At 39.9% G+C, this 22,359-nt stretch overlaps 1 protein-coding gene across 3 annotated transcripts in view; it reads left to right on the forward strand.

Moving 5' to 3' along the window:
• The first annotated feature begins 237 nt into the window (after positions 1-237).
• Positions 238-22,359, forward strand: part of SLC14A1 (solute carrier family 14 member 1 (Kidd blood group)) — a 51,435-nt gene continuing 29,313 nt past the window's right edge. Inside the window, exon 1 of one of the 3 annotated variants that reach the window (XM_063456794.1) lies at positions 238-332. In XM_063456794.1, coding sequence (XP_063312864.1) covers positions 297-332 — 36 coding nt within the window. In that variant the 5' untranslated portion in view covers positions 238-296. Of the gene's footprint in view, positions 333-12,589; positions 12,673-22,359 lie in introns of those variants that run through there. The other 2 variants (XM_063456796.1, XM_063456795.1) reach the window with 2 other exon arrangements.

The following is a 22,359-nucleotide window of genomic DNA, read 5'->3' on the forward strand; positions in this document are numbered from 1 at the left end:
AATGAGAGAATTGGAGCAAATTACATCTCTAAAGAGGCTGAAAGCCAGAACAAACTCTGGCATAGACATTATTTTTCCAGCCTAAGGACTGCTTTAAGGATGACTGACAAATCCCCATACATATATGATGTATTGCCAATAATGTCTTCGAATGCAATAAAGATCAAAACTAAATCTTTCCCTTCTACGATATCTTTCTTAATGGCTGATTGGACTAGGTGAGCAGGAGTAACCAGGTGGCTATAAATGAACACTGAATGAAGGATGAATAGATCGAGTAGTAGCTGAAGCTGTTGATGAGCCATCTAAGCTTGCAGATTCCAAAGTTTCAGGTCTATTGTTTATTGAATTTATAGATGTTGCTACAGGGGAAATCATGGCACATAATTCTTCCAGACTGTGTTGGGTGCTTCATTCATCACTAGGCCCTCGTCTGGTTGGGATCTCAAGAGACAGAAAAATTCTGCTTTCCATGCCGTAATTGATATGCAATATTCCAGCATCTTAATTTTGCCATGATTCTTGGAATTGTCCGTGACCTAATGGAACTATGGCTCACTGATTCTCTGTCTGGCCAAAGTACTGGGTAGAGAGAGGACATCACCCTGGACAGATTAGATATGCTAAGTAATTGAGAACGACACGCTGACTAGTGCCAAGTGGCAAAATTATATTATCTAGTGGGTGATAAGTGAGGCCCTACTAGTTGCAAGCCAGCGACAGAAGCACTATCAATAAGTATGGGACTAGGGGCTTCAAGGCCATGAAACAATGTGGCAGTGTGTTGGCATCTCTGTGAGAATTACCATATTTCAAGAAAGATTTTGCGTGAGGTCCTGACTATACCAATAGTGAGCTATGGATTGGGGCGATGGGTTAAAGTACCTCAGAGTTTAAGGATGGGAGTTGGCCTTGTGGGACCATTAATCTAAGGCAAAGATGCCTAAGAAGAAACTTTCTGTTGTGCACTTAATGATGAAACTATTAAAGCCAGTTTGTTGGTTTGCATAAAAGGTATCAGATACTTAACTATATATAAAGTTATATAGGCTGAAAAGAGACTTGCATCCATCAAATTCAGCCTTCCTCACACCTGTTTTTGCTGTTGATCCAAAAGAAGGCAAAAATAAAACAGTTTGAAGTGCTTCCAATTTGCAACCCCACATGCAGCCTCTCACATGCAATACCCCAAACAGCCCCACATTACTAAACACACAATGTGACATATGCATCCACACACAATTCCACAAGCAGCCCCCATACACAGCCCACATTCATATGTATCATACACGATACCACAAACTACTAATGAACATATACAATATAATATATACAATATAATGCACAAATAAAACGATCCAAAGCAATTACAGTACAAATAACACAAGCAGAATACGGCAGCATACACACCTCAATTGAAAAAAAAATAGGACCGGCACGCTACGGGACATCACAATCCTATATCGGCACAGTGCTGCTAAAAGGTTGCCTACCCCTGCCTTAGACTAAACCTTTTTTTCTTCCAGTCTAAATGTGTGACCTTGTATAAACTGTTTATGAATAGCTTTCCAGATAATGTTTGGTATTGGCCCTGAATATATTTATATAATGCTATCATATCATTTCTGAGGCAGTCTTTTTCTAAACTAAAAAGATTTAAATTTGTTACCCTCTCATCATAACTATAAGCAGGGCCGCCATCAGGGGGTGACAACCATAATGGCTGTCACGGGCCCGGCGGCCCTGGGGGGCTCGGCCACCCGGGCCCCACGTGGAGTGTCAAAACTGCTGCAGGTGCATCTGCACCAGGGCCCATCAGGTGGCCTAAGCATTTAGGGCCATCCGATGGGCCCTATATCTTCAGGGGCCCGGTCAGTGCTGCGGCCAGGTAATTGCACGACCGGGCCCCTTTAAAAAAAAAATTGCGGCTACACCGCAAGTGCTGCTGGGAGGAAGTGACGGCCGGTCACTTCCTCCCAGCTTACTGCGCGCGGGAGGAGAGCGGAGGGAGAGCAGAGGAAAAAGGAGAGGAGAGGCATCCGCTCGCTCCCATCATCCCCAGCCACCCTCCTGCAACTTAAAGGTAAGAGGAGGGTGGCTGATAAATGAGGTGTGTCTGTGTGTGTGTATGTATATCAGTGTGTGTATGTATGTCATTATGTATGTCTGTGTGTGTATGTATGTATGTATGTCAGTATGTATGTGTGTGTGTGTCTGCCATTATGTCTGTCAGTATGTCTGTACGTCAGTGTGTGTCTGTATATCAGTGTGTGTGTATCTGTATCTATCTATGTGTGTCAGTATGTGTGTATCTTTCTGTGTCTGTGTCCTTTTGTGTCTGGGTGTGTGTGTGTTCCTGTGGGCGAGGCTTGGAGGCGGGCACACGGGGGCCCAGACCTTGAGCTGTGTTAGGGGCCCCACAATTTCTGATGGCAGCCCTGACAATAGGTAATTTGTGTTCATACCCAGGACCAAAATAACAAAACCCAAGAAAACCCTGTCTAATTTAAGCATGCAGAGTAAATACCTACCTTAGAATATGTACGTAAAGATTTATTGATAGAAATTCATTGTCCAAGTACGGAGAGGTCAACCTAGCAAGCAAGCCTAAATCAAAGTTATATATTATAGAACTAGTTATGTAGAGTATGTAAGAATGTTTTAAAAATGCAGTACTTTTATATGAAGAGAGTTAGGAAAATACCAACACACGCAAAGATCAATTGAATACCTGGGTTTCAGCAAGCATAGTTTCCCTCCCCCATTTTGCCATAAGAGTAATAATATTCACACAAAACAAATTCTTATTGACAATCAAGGGACTAATATACATGGGACAACATCAGCAATACTTCAAGAGGAAACAAAAATAAAATTTCATGTCAACTAAATATATATATTCGAACCCTTGGAGTATAAGAACCCCTTCCTGAAGCTGTCAGGTCCCCTGCCCCTGCGCCGCTCGTGGCGACCTTGCTTATCTCATCACAGCGAGCGGCGTCATCTGGTCCCTGTCTCCAGACAGGCAGTGTGTCTGACGCTGCACACTCCAGAGAAGCTTCCTTATGTGTGCTGTACCCGGTCATGTGACCCGGCACACACTGATGACCTCAGAGACCACAAGGAAGGGAAGAAACTCCTCCCACGTGTTGTGGTTAACACTAATTGGAGGTTAGCCAATCAGACACACACTGTGTGTATATAAACTAACCTCTCCCTTGCCTCAGTGCCCTGTTGTGGTCTTTGGTTTACCATTCAGTGTTGCACTTGTTATTTCGATTTCCTGGTTACTAATATTTGGCTTTGTTTCTCGTTATTCCGTCTCTCTGTTTCCCTTGACCTCGGCTTGTGTTTTGACTCCCTTTTTGGATAACCCGACCATTCTAAGGATCTGTATTGCAATTCTCTCTACTCTGTCCTGTCTGCATTTTACGGTTCCCTAGTGAACGTTACAGAAGCGAACACTGATAAATCTTAATAAAGGAAAAAAGAGAGAGAAAAATGTATACTCTCCCCCTTTCTCTACATTGTTAAAGCATAAATGAAATGGAGACAAGTAAAGCACAAATACAGGTAGCGCCAAGAATTGTAACAAACATTTGTAGTACTATAAAAGACAAAGGTGTATATGCAAAACACCATAACATATACACATATAAAAAAGGCCATAAAAATGTAAAAAGTATATAGAAAATACCAAATAGTAAGGCAAATCATCTTCTAGTTCTTGTAAGGTGCTAACTGGCTAGACTTGCTTGATAGCAGCATATGAAAGGAAACTCAGAACAAGGCAAACCAATAGTACAATAGGGTAGTAGGAAGTCAGACAAACAACACTTAAAACAGATGTCTACTCACATAGGGTAGAGCTATAACCAGCTCTAGTAAAACAGCATGCAGTGGTTTTTATTCCCCACTTGCAGGATATCCCTCTGGGTATGGTAAATGGTGAGTCAATGGTATGCATAGCGGTGAGGTAGATCATATGAAATGACAAAGGCAGCCAATAGTGCTCTCAATATAGGTAAGTATAATATACATAAAATGAAATATACTTACATTTAAATGAGCAGGGCAATGTTTCAAGCCTGGGTGGTACAATCCCCACCTAGGATTTTTTAGTTGATGGTCCACAGAGGGTACAAAAGATAGGTCCAGATGTCAGGTAAGAATGTAAAAGAAATTTTGCAATTCTAAAACAAGTAGTTTGGTAGCCAAAAATACTTTATGAAGAACAGAAGTAAAACCACAACGCTTTTCTCCCTTTAGGGCTCTTTCAAGTGGATAAAACCAGTTGCCTGACATCACTGGGTATATATATAGGCTTACCAAAATTATGCCACCAGTCACATGACCACAATTTTGATCATGTGACTATGAATTTAAATGAAAAAAACACAATTAAATACATTATAAGTAGAGTTATCAGTATGGTAATCACATCTCTATAGTATAAAATGGAAAACTAGGGTAGTAAGTGAGAGTACTGTGTTGAAAATTTTGAAGAGAGTAAAAATCGCGGCATTAGAGGGCACAGGGCATGCTAGGGAATATAGTTTCCGAATGATCCCGATATATTTGTAGATTAAACTACACAAATCTGTGATCTCCTAGTGAGAGGTGGGGGCCGGGTGCAAGTGTAGGGCAAAACAGGGCTATGTAATCGGGGCAAATATAGCCCCATAGTGGCACGCGGCAGTAATATTGTGAAGGGAAGATAACAATGTACTTATGAAGCGGCCATCTTAGGAAAGGAAATGAGAGCTGATAGAGGTGTATGGGAGGCAGAGCAGTGGGATAGGAGCCTCAAAGTCATGTGGTGCCATATGGTGGCCATATTGGGAGGAAAAGTATGAATAAAGTGACATATTCATTAAACAGTGACACAACTTAAAAGCAATAAAACCAGTGATTACAAAAAAAAACTAAAAAGATCAATATCAGCATTCAGACCATCTAGGACTAGAGCTTTGAGATTAAAAACGGACTGCATCTCATCCTTTCCCTAAAATCTTTTCGTATTACCACGCCATGGCATGGTGCATTTCAGTATTTAATTTAGACAAAATGTTAGATAAAATAAAACAGTCTAAATGAAAAGAATGACACCAGTGGAGGTTTACTGCTGGCAGGGGCTCCTACTCACAGTCGTAGTAATTTATTTACAGGGAGCAAATGAGGGAGCCCATGAAAAAAGGCAGAAATTTGTGCCTTTTCAAATATGCTATCTGATGCCGGACCCTTACTAAAGCTGTCATTCGCTAAGCCGAATGCTGTTTGCTGACGAGAGAGGATAAGCAATATGGTGCTAGCCGGACACTACAAAATGTAAAAAATAAAAAGGGGGAAAAAAGGATAATGTCTGCTAAACAAAGTAGCCAGTGTCTTTAGTAATAAAATTATTATTCCTGGCTAATCATGGCAGCATCACTTATGGGTAGCTCCTCCCTTAGCAGTCACAGGACAGGAATTAATTAGATTAATTAATTAGACTGATGGGTATAAAGAGTCCCTCCTCCCCTTACACCTCAGTCTTTTTTCCTGTCCTTAGCAAGTTCTACAGGACTTTTAACATCTTGTTTTATGGGCAACTTCCTGCGTTTGTCGTGGGTTCGTTCCAAATGAAGTTCAGCCTCTCTTCATTTGAAGGACCCAGTAAACAGCCTGCATGAGCAGGACTAACTGGGTCAGGTTCAGCGTAAGTACTGAACTGCAGCGTGGGATAAATGTCAGGTGTTCTGAGGGAGACACTGTTCCTAATTATCTTGGGGTTGGTTATCCTTAAAAATTCCCCTAGTTATTGGAGTGCCCCTAGTAATTGGGGTCTATAATCCCCCCTTACCTTTATGGCACTGCATACTGCAGGGGGTCGTCCTGAGGGATGGCTATGTAAATACCGGTGGTGTTTGGTTGTCTGCTCTTGGAGTGTTTCCTGTCAATCTTCCCTGCGGTGTCTTCTGGGTGCTTGCTGGGAGTGGCTGTGCCTGTGGGGGCAGTGCGCTGACTTTGTTGGCTGTTCTTGGGGACCAGCGTTGTTAGCTGGAACGCGGTATGCGTTCCAGCCGTCTGTTTGTTGATGCGGTCGGATCTGGCGAAACCGGAAGTACCTTGCGCCGGCCGCGAGGTTTGGAACGCATGGCATGCGTTCCAGTGTTCTGCGCATGCGCGGACAGGACGCGGCTATATTTAAACTGGGTGATGCTGACACTTACCTGTGCGCTGTGTCAGCTGTTCAGGGCGTCTGGATTTTGGCCTGAGTTCTTTGCCGTTCCTCCTGTGCTGTTGTTTCTTGGCTGCCTGGAGTGTTTCCTGTCATCATAAGGTAGGATTGCCTGTTTCTATGTTTTTTTACTGGGGGTTTGGTTTTGCTTGCCAGTTTGCCTCTGATTTCTTATTGGAATTGTGTTTTGAATTTTCCTTTATTCCTCTTTAGAGTATGGATTCTCCCTCTGCCTCTGCTAGATCCCTCTCTAGAAAACATAGGTGAGCCATTTATTTTTAATAGGGGGGTTGTTAAAAAGAGTGCCATACTGAGCCTGTAATATATGTTATATATGGCTTTATTTCAGCCCCAGCAAACAATTGGATTCTCCAGCAAGAAAATAAAGGGAAAAGACTAATAAATGCATTAATTGTTCATCACCGGCTCCGCATGGAAGGAACCTTTGCAGGGAATGCTTGTCGGAAGTAGCTAATGTCCCCAGTAGGGGTTCCCCGCATGATGACCTTAAACTTTGGATTTCCCAAGCTATTGCTGAGGGCTTTAAGTCTACCACGGGGTCTGGTGGTCCGAGTAAGAGACGCAGAGCGGAACCTCAGTCTTCCAGCTCTGGAGAAGACCCTGACCTGTGGGAGGTCTCGGATGATGGGGAGGAGGAAGTTGAATATGCCTCCAGGTCTCTTGACTCAAAGTTTATCGATAGACTTATTACCCTCCTCAGAGACACTCTTAGTCTCACGGAAGAAAAATCTGAATTGAGAGAGGCTGACAGGTTTTTTGAGGACTTAAAACCTAATAGACCAACTTTCCCGGTACATTCCTCAATTAGGGACATGATCCTTCAAGAATGGAATAAACCAGAAAGGAAATCCACCTTGAGAAATAAATTCATGAGCATTTATCCTTATTCTGCCATGGACTGCTGCCTATGGAATTTGGTTCATAAGGTTGATGCTACAGTGATCCATATGGCTAAGAAGACTACACTTCCTATTGACTCCTTGGCATACCTCAGGGAGCCTATGGAAAAGCGTATGGATGGAGATTTGATTAAAGCCTACTTGGCACTGGGCTCTGCCCTTCATCCGGCAGTAGCGCTGACCACTCTCTCCAGGGCCTTAAGAGTATGGCTCGCTAATTTGGAGGAGGACATTGGTCAAGGTGTCCGTAGAGAACATCTCTTGGAGAGTCTCAAGGACTTGAGCCTTGCCACAGAATTTTGTTCGGAGGCCTCCCTGGACATCACTCGCATGATTGCCAAAAGTATGGCCCTGTCCGTGGCCTCCAGAAGGGCTTTATGGCTTAATTCCTGGGAGGGGGGGGTGGACTATGCCCCTAAGGCGTCCTTGTGTGGTCTTCCATTCCAGGGGGGATCTCCTGTTTGGTAAGATTCTGGAAGATGCTATTCAAAAAGCTGCTGATGGGAAAAAAGCATTTTTACCACAAGTGAGCAGAAAGAGCTTTTCCTCCTCCTGGAAGACTAAGCGATTCAAAGATCGGTCCTTTCGGGACAGCAGAAGCTACAAACCCGGAAGGGAGTATTCCAGAAATTCTTCGTGGAAATCTTACTCTCACTCTTCATCCAATAAGGCTTCCAGAGGCAGAGGTGCCAGAACCTCCGGGAATTTAGGCCCATCCGGGAACGGTGAGAGGAAGACTGAAGTTCTTTTACCCGGTGTGGGCCGCAAATATCACAGACGTGTGGGTCACATCCATCATAAAAGAGGGTTACAGGATGGAATTTTCTTCTCGCCCAAGAACTGCTCTCTTCAAAAAATCAAGGGTGTCGGCAGGTGTCAAACGAAGGGCCATGAGGACCTGCATTTCCACTCTTCTGGAACAGAAGGTGTTAGAGGAAGTCCCAAAACACGAATGCTTCCGGGGGATTTATTCCACAGTGTTTTTGGCTCCAAAACCTCATGGGAAGTGGCGTCTCATCCTGAACTTGAAAGGAGTGAACTCCATGCTCGATGTGAATACTTTCAAAATGGAATCCTTACAGACCATCCTAAAAAAGTGTCAAAAAGGGAGATTGGATGACCTCAATAGACTTAAGGGATGCCTACTACCAAATCCCTATAAACCACAATCATATGCAGTTCCTTTGGTTCTGGGCTTTAGGAAGACACTTTCAGTTCCGAGGACTACCGTTTGGCCTCAGCTTGGCGCCGAGAACATTTTCAAAGGTCCTTGTCTCTTTGATTGCCATCATAAGGATGAGGGGTATCGAGATCTTCCATTACTTGGACGACATCCTCATCATAGGTCCATCATGGAGGATAGTGGCTCATCATACATTGGTGGCAATGAATATTCTTCAAGACCACGGGTGGATTCTGAACATAGAGAAAAGCTCCCTAATTCCGTCTCAGACTATCATGTTTCTCGGAGCAGTAATAAACACCATCTCTGCCCGTGTGTTCCTGTCTCCGGAAAGGGTCGTAAAGATCAGAAACAAAATCGAGAAGCTTCAAGGTCTCGAAATGGCCTAGGCAAGGGAAGTCATGAGTCTCCTGGGTTCTTTAACATCTACGATAGGTTTAGTAAAGTGGGACCAATGGAAGTTTCGCCCTGTCCAGAGTTGCTTCCTTCTCCAGTTCAACAGAGGGGAAACAGATTGGGAACAGAAGATATCTCTGCCCCTGCCAGTGAGGAAAGAGTTGAACTGGTGTTAGAGCAGGAAGAATTTAGCAAAAGGCTTCCCGTTGGAAGAGCCTCCATGGAACATTATTACAACAGATGCCCGTTCTTCTGGATGGGGTGCCCACTTCAATTCCTCGTGGACTCAGGGGAAGTGGACCCGAGAAGAGAGTCAGCTACACTCAAATCTAAGAGAACTGAGAGTTATTTCCAAGGCTGTCTTGGTATTCCTACCAAGGATCAGAGATTCCTGCGTGTTGATCAAAACGGACAACCGAGCGGTTGCTTCATATGTAAACAACCAGGGAGGCACGAGAAGCAGACTGCTCTTGAAGGAACTAGCTCCTTTAATGACGATGGCCATGACCTATCTCCAAGGACTGAAGGCAATCTATCTTCCAGGTTCGGAGAACGTGACGGCGAACTTTCTCAGCAGAACAGAAATTCTTCCAGGAGAATGGAAACTTCACCAGTCAGTCTTTGCATGGATTGCCCATCGGTGGGGCATGCCCCAGATCGACCTGATGGCATCATTCCGGAATAGTCAGGTGGAGAATTACTACTCCCTCCACCCGGAAAGTCAGGCATTGGGCCAGGATGCTTTCTCTCTTCCTTGGTCGTTCGATCTGGGGTATGCATTCCCTCCCCTATCCATGATACCCAGGTTCCTGAGGAAAGTTTAGTCGGAAGGAAAGAAGATTATTGCCATAATTCAGATTTGGCCTTGGAGGCCGTGGTTCCCCCTATTGTCTATGATGAGCCAGGAACAGCCTTGGCCTCTTCCTGTTATGGAGGATCTGCTAACGCAGGGCCCAATATTCCATCCTCATCCGGAACGCCTCAAATTGGGGTATGGGTCTTGAAAAAGAAAGACTTCAACGATTAGGTCTCTCAGAAGCAGTGGTCAATACCTTCTTGCAATCAAGGAAAGCTTCTACTTCCTCATGCTACCATAGGATCTGGGATGTGTTTCAGGAATGGGCTTTGGCCAAAAATATTGACTTCCTGCATCCTCACAACACTGAGATCTTGGAGTTCCTACAAGAAGGTCTGGATAAGGGCCTTAGTCTCAGCACTCTTAAAGTTCAGTCTTCGGCTCTTTCGGCTTTGTGCAACATCTCATGGTCTTCAGATCCGTTGATCTCCATGTTCTTCAAGGCAGCTTTCAAGTTGAGACCTCCTGCCAGATCTGCTACCCCTCCTTGGGACCTTCCGCTAGTTCTTAACTACCTGACTGAGGGTCTGTTCATTCCTCTTGAGAGTTTGGATGCTACCCTCCTGACGTACAAAACGTTGTTTTTGGTGGCAATTACTTCCGCTAGGAGAATTTCGGAGATTAAAGCATTTTCTACCTTATCTTCTTGTCTACGATTCTATCATGATAGGGTGTGCCTGAAACCTAAACCTTAATTTCTTCCTAAAGTGGTCTCTCAGTTTCATCTCTCTCAAGAAGTGGTCCTTCCAGCTTTCTACCCCAATCCTTCTTCGCAAGAGGAGATCAGGTGGCAACGTTTGGATGTCATGAACTGCCTGTCTATGTACCTTAAGCGTTCTGAGTCTTAAAGAAAAACTGACCAACTCTTCATTTTACCTTCAGGGGCCAGGAGAGGTGAGGCAGCCTCTTTGTCTACGTTGAAACATTGGATTGCGCTAGTGATCAGGAAAGCATATATCGATAAAGATCGATCTCCTCCACTGAAGATAAAAACTCATTCTACCAGAGCATTGTCGACTTCATGGGCTAATTGGGCAGAGGTTCCATACGATGATATTTGCAGGGCAGCCACCTGGTCTTCCCCGATGACGTTCATGAAACACTACAAACTAGGGAAGAGTGTCCTGTCTACGGTTTCTTTATCCCGTTGATATTAAATTCCTTTGCAGCATAAGAGTCTGTTCAGTGTATTTTCTCGGTTTATTATTCCCACCCTATAATCTGTGAGCTTGGGTATTACCCATAAGTGATGCTGCCATGATTAGCCAGGAATAGAGAAAATGTATAACAAACTTACCGTAATTTTCTTTTCCTGGCAATTTCTCATTGCAGCATCAGGGTTCCCGCCCATTCTTTTAATTTCAGCTTTATAATTGGACTGAGGTGTAAGTGGAGGAGGGACTATTTATACCCATCAGTCTAATTAATCTAATTAATTCATGTCCTGTGACTGCTAAGGGAGGAGCTACCCATAAGTCATGCTGCCATGAGAAATAGCCAGGAAAAGAAAATTACGGTAAGTTTGTTATAAATTTTCTCTATTATATCATTAGCATTTACATAGCTACAGTGAGGGGAAAAAAGTATTTGATCCCCTGCTGATTTTGAACGTTTGCCCACTGACAAATAAATGATCACTCTATAATTTTAATCGTATGTGTATTTTAACAGCGAGAGACAGTAAACAATAAAAAATCCAGAAAAACGCATGTCAAAAAAGTTATAAATTGATTTGCATATCAATGAGTGAAATAAGTATTTGACCCCTTCGACTTAGTACTTGGTGGCAAAACCCTTGTTGGCAATCAGAGGTCAGATATTTCTTGTAGTTGGCCACACATTTGCACACATCTCAGGAGGGATTTTTTCTCCCACTCCTCTTTGCAAATCCTCTCCAAGTCATTAAGGTTTCGAGGCTGACATTTGCCGACTCGAACCTTCAGTTCCCTCCACAAATTTTCTATGGGATTAAGGTCTGGAGAATGGCTAAGTTAAAGCCCCTTCAGCCACTTACCTTAATCCAGCGCCGGTTGACCTCCCCCCCCGCCAACGTCAGCTCCTGAGTGGGGCCAAATGTGCGGCCAGAGCTGCGCACATTTAAACTGCCTATAGGAAAGCATTACTCAATGCTTTCCTATGGTAGTTCTGCGTGCTCAATGCGATTTGATTTTTTTTTTTTTTTTTCTTTTTTTTTTTCAGGAATACAGCCACTAGAGGCTGGATTACCCTAGTGTTAACATAGCAGTTTCTCTGAAACTGCTATGTTAACAGCTACAGGGTTAAAACCTGGGGGACCTGGCACCCAGACCACTTCAGTGAGATGAAGTGGTCTGGGTGACTATAGTGGTCCTTTAAGCAACCAACTACTGTGTCTCTGCTTCTTTTTACCTTCCTACATTTTGTGTGTGTGTTTTTTTGTGTGTGTGTGTGTTTTTGGTGATTACTCAACCCATTCCTCCGCAGGAATATTCCTATCTCTAAATAACATATGCAGCATGGTTCACATAGAAAGCATGCCAGTCCCTAATCTGTAAAGAACTGCAAACCCTGTGTCTATTAAAAGAAAAAAAATTGTGCCTACTGAACGCTTGAACTACAACTCCCATGATTCTTTACCACTCTTAATGCTGACAAAAGCATTTTAGGCATATGTGGGTCTAATGTTTGGTCACTTTTATATAAAAAATGTAAACAGTTCAATGCTTTGGCCCATGTTCATGTGACGCATGTTTCATTTTACATTCTATTAACGATAGCTACAGAATTAGCTTAGTGACAGCTGTTTATGTTGTAGAACTATTTCTGGAACTAACCTACGCATGATGTTTTTTTTTTTTTTTTTTGTTTTTTTTAGAAAAGTAATTTAATTGCGAAATACCCAATTGAGACTTTTTTTTTACTCACAAAACTTTAACAGAAAATATGATACATTTTGATGAAAAGTACAGCACTATATGATGATGTGGTTAAAAAAAAAAAAAAAATCTCCCCACCCATACTTGAATTTACAGTCCCAGTGACTCGTCCGACATGATCTCTGCATTTGTCCTGCAGAAGGCCTGCTGAAAACCTTAGTCCAGAAACAGTATGCTTGTGTGTAAGTGCATTGGCCATTCCTTGATGTAAAAGCAAATTGCACTAGAAAGATTCCATGCTTTGAGCATAGTCTTTTAGAAGCCTATAGACAAATTAAGCAGATGAAGATTAGGGAGTGATCAGCTGGCTGTGCACAATGACAATTCTATCGTTATGACATTTTCTGTTAATATCGCAACGGTCACTTTTAGCTGCTCTGCCCAAAAGCAGTATTTTATAGCATATCTAATAATAGAAATGTAACAATAGCATATGCAGTCTTAGTGTCACTATATGTCCTGTCATTCTTTACACTTGTAAGTAAATTATGTAACTGTATTTTCTGGGCAGTAAATAATGTGCATCTTTAAGTGCTTTGCTGATGGCAGTGACTTACCAATGTCCTCGTCCTATCTAATATCTAGAATTTTGCAATTTTAATTGTAATTTAAAGAGAAAATAAGTGTTTTTAGGCATCATTCTCTAAAGTCTATTTTAATGTTTTGTATAATTAGGTACTGGCTGTTATGGTTGGCACACTGAAATCATGAGCCCTGCACATCAGGATACAACACTTAAACACTTAATACAAAACTGTGAATCTTAACCTCTTAACTATAAGAGAGAGAGAGATATCTCAAGTAAGGCTGTATTCTGTTTTAGAAAATACCTTTTCTCAGAGCTAATGCTTTCAAAGAGTATAAATGTATTACTAGGAAGAATATAAAGTCTTTAACTATATTTTATTTAAATAAGTGTCACATGTTTTGAGTTTTCTATCCTTGGTCCGCAAGGTTCATATTTTTTCTTTTCTATATAATTTTCTTAAAATTACAGAGTGTTCCTTTTATTTTTACCTTTGCAGCAGGTGTGTAATTTTCACTCTATTAATGGGTTCCCACCTATTCGGTTTGTATGTTTATTCAATTCTGATTGGTTGTATAATACGTGTGTTTGTGGGATGTGGGAAAAAAATAAGTGTGTGTATGTGTATGTATGTATGGATGTGTATGTATATATATATATATATATATATATATATATATATAATGCTGGAAGTCCTTGCACACTGGCTATATACCTATTTATGATGCCGGGTGCCAACCAGAGCTTTAAATATCCACTCGAGGTATCCACTTTAAATATCCACTCTCCCTAGATGGCTGCATGCACAGTCTTCAATAAAATCCAAAGTTTATTCAGTATACATTAAAATAAAGATCAACGTTTCAGTCCTTAGCCAGGACTTTCATCAGAATTAATATAAAGCAATCAGTACAGTTACCCATATATATATATATATATATATATATATATATATATAGGCAAACATAAAGTAAATAAGACTCACCCCGGGGTGCCGGCCGCTCTGACAAGATCCTATCAGAGAGATACAGAATAAAAATGATGAAGTATTATCCATGGGTTTGAATTAAAATTATACCAATATCTCACTAAAATCCATCCTCGCACCCCAATCATAAACTAAGTTAGTAGCAGAGTGTCATTTCTTCAGTGTTGTCACATTAAAATATATAATAAAATATTTACAAAAATGTGAGGGGTGTACTCTTTCAGACCTGAGGATGAGAGGAAAACTCTCGAAAGCTTGGTTTTGAAATATTATGTTCGTCCAATAAAAAAGGTATCATTGCAGACTGCAATACTTTTTGGTATGTTGGCATCTTGTCTACTGGACTAATATGGCTAATTCAATCTACACTATATATATATTGTAATTTTTGCAGTAAATTCCTAGATAATACAGTGGAGCTCAAAAAGCATGCATCTACTAGGGGTCAATTGCTAGCTTTGCCCCACTGATTATTTGTAAAGGGGATTGGACATGCACATTCTCTATATCGAGTCGAAACATCGATTTTATGCACAGATGTACTGAATTTTTTTCATACCATTAAACCACGTACCACTTAATATAAGTCTGTAAATACACCCCTTACTTTATTTATTTATATTTTGAACGCGGGTAGCACCAAGGCAAGATATACATCTTTGATTTTGGAAGGAGAGTACCAAGCTGCTATACATGGTATATATATATATATATATATGGTATATCTACCATGTATAGCAGCTTGGTACTCTCCTTCCAAAATCGAATTGACCCCTAGTAGATGCATGCTTTTTGAGCTCCACTGTATTATCTAGGAATTTACTGCAAAAATTACAATCTATACAAGGGAGGAAAGCTCTCTCTGTCCAGTCGCCACCATGGGCTGCAAAACAAAAAAATCCTAGGGTGAACATTAATCAGCCAAGATATTGGTGACTTCCTTAGGCCACATGGCCCAATATAGCGCCTCAGGAAGACGGGTCATTTTATTCATCCGAGGACTTTGCGGCAGACCTGGGTGAAGGTGCCACTTTCAGTTCAGTGCCACTGGTAAGATATCATCCTCCTGAAGATTGTGAGCTGATTACTGCAGAAATTAAAGTCATAATGGGGTTATTGCTCTCTAGGCAGCTGGCCTCTCACAATTGAGTAGTCATTGAAGGTGTCACCAAGCAAATTAACCTTCTGGTGGTCACAACCAGTGTCAAGGATTCTAAGCTAGCTACTGTGGAGCAGAAGTTTGAGGAGATCTAGCGAGTTCAACAGGACATAAAGGCCAAATACAGACACTGGAAGACCAGAGGAGACACTATATCTGGAGGAGTACCTGAAGCTATAGGCACTATATCAGATGGCTTGGTGCAGCCCTAATGCAACCCAAACATGCAAATATGTTGAAACTGGATGGCATGTGCCATTTACCAAAGCCACAGACTGCTCCAACCTCTGCTACAGCTTACCGTATTGTCCTCTTTAAAACTACTCTTTAAAACCCCAGTCCAGTTCGAGTGCTCATCATTCTCTTAAAATCCCTGATAACTGATGCCTCTGATAACTGATTCCCATTGGGAAAAAAACATTTTCAAATGGTGTGTAGACTTGTGCACTGCTGGAAAATTTGTTTCAGCTAGACCAATTTTTTTTTAAATAAAGTGACAGTGGAATTTCGACCATATGTTGATTCGGTTTGGCAGAATTTCTGTAACAGAAAACTGATTCAGTAAACTAATCAGGCGAACCAATAAAGCACGAAAATGGGCCATACAGTAAATATTTAAATAATATAAATATTCTGTATATATTTCACAGTGCTCCTATGGGAGCATTCTTCTGTTATTTGGTTTACAGATCAAGTGAGGGAAAATAACCAATAGAGGGAAAAAGAAGAGGAGCACTAAAAGAAATGTAGGTATAAATGTTGTTAAACATAGTATATACAAATATGTTGTTGCGTTTTTTTACCATCTATTGCTCACTTCTCACTTGATCTGTGAATTAAATCAAAATTAAGTGACTGTCCCTTTGCCTTCAATCAGTTTTTTTTACCCATCAATCATCTTTTTTGGATCCATATTTGAAATTTAGAATCACAAATTGTTTGTTTTCTTCATTTTGTTTGAATCAGAGTTCGGGAATTCTAACAGTCAACCAACTGGCCCAAATTCGGATAAAAAGCACTTCTGAACTAAACAAATCTCCAAGTCTAATGGTTCAATATATCAATAACATTTTACCTTTTTGGACATGATCTGTGACATTGTTTTATTAAATGGTCATGGACCTTTATTGATATTGGTCTCACATTGATGTCAATGATAGACAACCAAGATCTGGTGTTTTTGGATCTTAGGTTATTATTGGCAGAAGACAGTAGAACCACAACTATGCTATGAAAAATGAAATCACAGAAAAAGACAGCCACATATAGTTTACTCCATGGAACACAGAGAAATCCCTTGAATGAAAGTACCTTTCCTAAAAAGGCCAATAAATTATGTTTATCATTCAAAGCCCAAGGATACTCCAATAGAGTTCTCAGAAGTGTGTTTTTTAAGAGCCTGAGCCCAGTATCAGAACATTCAGACCATTAATCAATTTTTTTTATCTAATATGTTGAACATTTTGATGAGAGTTGGGAACATCATTTACAGATATTGGGTTATTTTGCAGCAAGGCAATGGCATCAGTGAAGTACTTACCCCTTTTCCATCCATTACAGCAAGGATATCTAGAGATCTGTATGATTTTCTCATACACTGTCCTCTAAGACACCTCGAACCTTCACTGACCTAGTTAATATCAACCAAGGGCATTTAGCAATGTGAACACTGTAAAATCTGCAAGTACAATAAACCATCTAAATGTGTCATCAGTAACCAGACTTCTGACGAAGTGTATATTAATGTGTTTATCAATTGCAACACCATTTTTTTCTTTTGTTTACTTGATCACAGGATCAAGTGGACGGCAGTATGTGGTTAAAACTTACCAACATTTTAGATGCTGTATTCTACTTCATGTGAACTGTCACTAACAATAATATTCTTATACTATATCAATGCTTTTGTCTAATTAACCCGGTTACTTATTGAGAGTGGTGATTTATTTATCTGATTTATTTCTTTTCAATCATTTTAATGATTTTTCACTTGTTGACTTCATGACTTCTTCTGAAAGACAGTCTGTCTTTTATTCTTTTGGACTGTTCATATACTTGTAGATTGTTTTCATTTTAGATTCATGCCAGTTACAATCTTGCACGTGGGCAGACATTTTTTCTCTTCATCAAACCCCTATCTCACCTCTTTTTGTTGCTTTTGGGCTTTGAAAATAAGAGATGTGATGGAGACCACCAGACTCAATATGTGTATCAATTTAAATACACTACATTGTAGTATGGTGTAATGTTTGTGGTTGGTTTTTTTTTTGTTAGTTTGTTTGATTTTTGGTTTGGTTGGGTTTTTTTTTTTTTTAGTGGATTTTTAGAGTTTGGGGTTGTGTGTTTGTTTTTGTCTCTTGTGAAGTATAGGTTTTAAATCCAAGATCAGTGGCCTGTACTGGTTATGCTGTTTGAAGTAACATTTTAAGATTTTAATAAACAAATATTCCTCCTAACTAATCACTCGCCAAACGTTTTACCTATTTCAATAAATAAAAGAAAATACTGAAAAACAATAGTATAAGAATACTGCAAACTGAAGTAAATAAAAAAAGAAACATTTTTTAAAGGAAAAAATTAGGAACCTGCTTAAAATATTCTGTTAGCTCTCCTGAGCTAAGCCAAGATCGCGCTCTACTAATGAGCGAAGACCTGTATTGCCAAGCTTAACCTGGCTTTCTAGCTGAGGTAAAGGAGAAGGTGAGTGGTACTCAGTAGACCCCAGGTAAGAAGTCAAACTGTTCTAAGCAGTTTGACTACTTACAAAGAAGGGAAGAGGGCACTCTTGACACAATAACAACTACTGCACGCTGTAGTGTTTATGGTGTCTGAAGTGTTCCTTTAACTATAAGGGCCTTTAACACATCCCACAATAGTCACTTATTCTCTTAGGACAGAAATGTGTCTATCCTGGCATGGTGCTCATCATGAATGGGTCAACACCCATTTCTCCTCCAATTATCCAATACTGTCTGTCAAGTAACTTTGATCGCAAGATTACACTCAAAATACTTGACATACCAGTTAGTCCTCTTGTTACAGTCCTGTTAAATGTGACAACTGCTATTTGAAGACTTTAAAAAATACTTTCTGTGCAAGCATATGTTTAAAAAAAATCAGTCCCATTTTCACACGCAGTGCATTTTGGGCTGATTGTTGTGCAATGCTTTGTCGTGTTTGGAAGCATTACAAGTATTTAAAAAGAGAAATCATGATTCAGGTTAGTCTTCTGAGAACGACTCATTTGTTAGTGTGTAATCTATTGTAAGTTATGTTTTGGATTCAAAATATCTAGAATTTAATTAATATGGGGGTTGCCACATATTTCATACTTTTTTGTTTTTGTTCTTACTGTTTTCCAGTACGTGTTTTCTTGTATGGCTTGCAAAGCACACACAAAAGCAATGAAGGTCACTACTGGTTGAATACCATAAGGCCTATAACCAATATACTGCCTTACAGTCATGAAAGAGAAAGACACCTGCCCCCAAATTTATTTTTTTAAGTTTAACTTTAATGTTGACCTTAATTCCGAGCTTTATTATAAATTACACTATTAAATGTTTAAATAGAATCTGTTATCTAATTTTCTTTTACTGTGTATTACTGTTTTTTGTCCTGTGTAGTGTCCAAATATATATATTTTTTCACATACCTTCTAAGTGTCATCTTGCTGTTTTCAGAATATTTGCCTCCTTCTCAATGAATCCAGCACCACCATTAGCCCACATTCTTGGGCGGCAGCCTTCTTTCTTGCACTGCCCATCTAGGATACATTAGTTCACTTCCCCATGCCTAGCATGACCCCCTAACAAGAGCACAGTCACTAGATATTGCAGAAAGACATTGGCATAAACAAAATGATATATAATAAGTGTGGGTGCACTTAATATGAAAGAGGTGAATTATGGATGAAGAGACATATAGTCAAATTGTAGGGTTTGTTTTGATCAAACCATGTACAATTGGCTCAGTCCTTAAGGGGTTAAAGCATTATACACAAGTAATGCATATACCGAGCCACCGTATGGACAGATTGATGTAATAACCCCTTACCGACGAGTGACGGACGAGGTCCGTCACTCAGGGGATTGCCTTAACGACGAGTGATGGACCTCGTCCGTCACCCGTTAAAATTAACCCCAGATCACCGCAAGCGCGGCGATCGCGGGGTTAATGGTGCTCCGGTCTCCCTCTGTATTAGAGGCAGACTGGGAGCACCGACTTGAGCTGTCCCAGCACATGTGCCCGCTCTGACAGCATGTCAGAGCGGGCACATGTGCTCTGTATATTCACCTTCCGCCTCCCTGCACTTCCGGGTTCACTGTGAAGTGCAGGGAGACGGATCATCAGTGATCCTGCCCCCTGTTGAAGAAAAAAATAAAGTTAAATTAAAATCCCACCTCCTTTTACCCATTTTAATAAAAAATTAACCCCTTCCCTGCCAATTGATCACTGACTACAGTGATCAATTGGCAGGGATTACATTTTACTATGATCTGATTTTTTTTTTAACCCTCAGGGGTTACATTTATTTTATTAATTAATTTAAATATTTTAAAATTATAAATTTAGCTAGCTGGGGAGGGTGGAAGTTAGTGGGGAATTGGGGGATTTAGTGTTACGCTAACTAGGGGTTAACATTAAAAAAGTTTTAAAATAAGCTTTAAAAAGTTAAAAAAATAAGTTAAAAAAAAGTTTTAATAACGTTTAAGTAAAAAAATAAAAAAAAACCCTTTACCCAGTCCAAATAAAAATTAACCCCTTCCCTGCCAGTCGATCACTGCCTACAGTGATCAAAATACAGATCACAGTATTATACTGTGATCTAATTTTTTTTAACCCCTGACGATTAACTTTTATTTATTTTTTAACCCTCAGGGGTTAAATTTATTTAATTAACTAACTTAAATATTGTATAATTAAATATTTTGCTAGCTGGGGTGGGTGGGAGTTATGGGAAAATGGGGAATTTACTGTTAGTGCTGCTTATTGCTAGTTAGGGGTTAACGGTAAAAAAAAGCTTAGAAAAATGTTAAATCTGTAAAAAAAAAAAAGTTTTACGAAAGTTTAGGAAACTTTAACAAAATTAATAAGCAAAACAAAAGTTTAAAAAATAGTTTTAAAAAGTAAAAAAAGTTTTAAAAAGTTAAAAAATACATTTAATAACGCTCATTACCACTACACCGGGTACAAGCTAGTGGAAAAATGATCCTACGCTAAGGTTCAAAATATGCCTTTTGAAATACCCTGGGATGTCTTCTTTAAGAAATGGTATGGCTTTATGGGGTATTTGGATTATATAGCCTGGTAAAATACTCTAAAATGGGACATGGGCACAGTGTAAAAATTTAAAGTTTGAAAAAAAATTGAATGGCTGTGTCCCAAATGTGCCCCTCCGATGTCCACATATACCTGGCAAAGGTACATACGGGGGTATTTTTGTACTCAGCCGACATAGCTGAGCAACATATAAAGTATTATAGAGTGGTGGTACACATAAGGTTTGCAAAATATACTGTGCAAACTCACTTTGTGTGTCAAAAAGGCAGAAAAAAAACGCTTATTACCACTACACTTGGTACACGCTAGTGGAAAAATGATCCCACGCTAAGGTTCAAAATATGCCTTTTGAAATACCCTGGGGTGTCTACTTTAAGAAATGGTAGGCCTTTGTGGGGTAGTTTGAATTTAAAACCTGCAAAGATGCTTGGAAATTGCACATAGGCCCAGCGTCAAAATTCAAAAATATGATATGGCTTGGTCTCCTATATGGCACTGTAGCTTCACGAAATAGTGCCAAAGACATTCATTGGGGGTGTCGTTTTACTCAGAAGACTTAGCTGAGCATTATTTGGGGGTTTTGAACTTAGTGGCACATATGAAATATACAAAATGCCCAGCAAAAATGCAATCCGTATGTAAAAAAAAAATGCCCAAAATCAGTTTACGTCATACTTTGGCACATATTGGTGGAAAAATGGGGGCATGCTAAGGCACAATATGCACCTTACGAGATACCCTGGAGTGTCTACTTTTACAAATGGTAGGCCTTTGTGGGGGTTTTTATGAACAGTCAAACTGTTATAATACCCCAAATGGAAGCATAGGCTCATTAAATCCGTCTCTCAAAACTCTACTGTGAATACTGAAAAGGGCAGGTCTCCTGTATGGCACTGTAGCTTCACAAAATAGTGCCAAAGACATACAATGGGGGTGTCCTTTTACTCAGAAGACTTAGCTGAGCATAATTTGGGGGGGTTTGAACTTAGTGGCACATATGAAATATACAAAATGCCCAGCAAAAATGCAATCCGTATGTAAAAAATGCACATAATTATTTTTTACCGCATACTTTGTCATATATTGGTGAAATAATGGGGGCATGTTAAGGCACAATATGCACCTTATGAGATACCCTGGAGTGTCTACTTTTACAAATGGTAGGCCTTTGTGTTTTTTTTTTTTAACAGTCAAACTACTATAATACCCCAAATGGAAGCATAGGCTCATTAAATCCGTCTCTCAAAATTCGACTGTGAATACTGAAAAGGACAGGTGCCAAACAATGGGGGTGTCATTTTACTCAGCAGATGTAACTGAATAAAAAATAAAACTTTGTACAGGAATAGCACACACCAACTTTACAAAATACACATGAGAAGTTCTTTGTTATAAGTTTGTGTGCCAAAACCCCCCAAAAAACTACATTTTACTCCAATATTTAGCAGAGGTTGGCGGTGAAATGGCTATGTAGAAAGTGTCAAAACAACCTTAGGTAAATAGCCTGTGGTGTGGCATTTTGTTTTCTTTTATGGCTATTAATCTTAAAAGACAAACATACCAAATTCTAAAATCGCTCCACATTAAAAGTTTATTTTACTCCTTGTGCTTTGTGACCTGTAACTACCAAAAAAAACTTAAAATCCCAGACACATTATATATTCTGTAAATCAGAACAACTAAATTAATTTTATTTTTAATTACTTTCCTTAACCTGCCCTAATTGTGCACACATTATTATTGCAAAAACTGTAAAAAATAACAAATTTTTCATTTTTTTTGCATGTTTCTGTATTTTTTTATAATAAATAAGCATTTGTGTATATATATGTTACATCAAATTAAAGCCCTTTCTGTCCTTTAAAAAACAGTATATAATATGCGTCGGTGCAATAAATTAGTAAAATGCAAAT

This window comes from Pelobates fuscus, chromosome 5 (genome assembly GCF_036172605.1).
Source record: "Pelobates fuscus isolate aPelFus1 chromosome 5, aPelFus1.pri, whole genome shotgun sequence".
Lineage (NCBI taxonomy): Eukaryota > Metazoa > Chordata > Amphibia > Anura > Pelobatidae > Pelobates > Pelobates fuscus.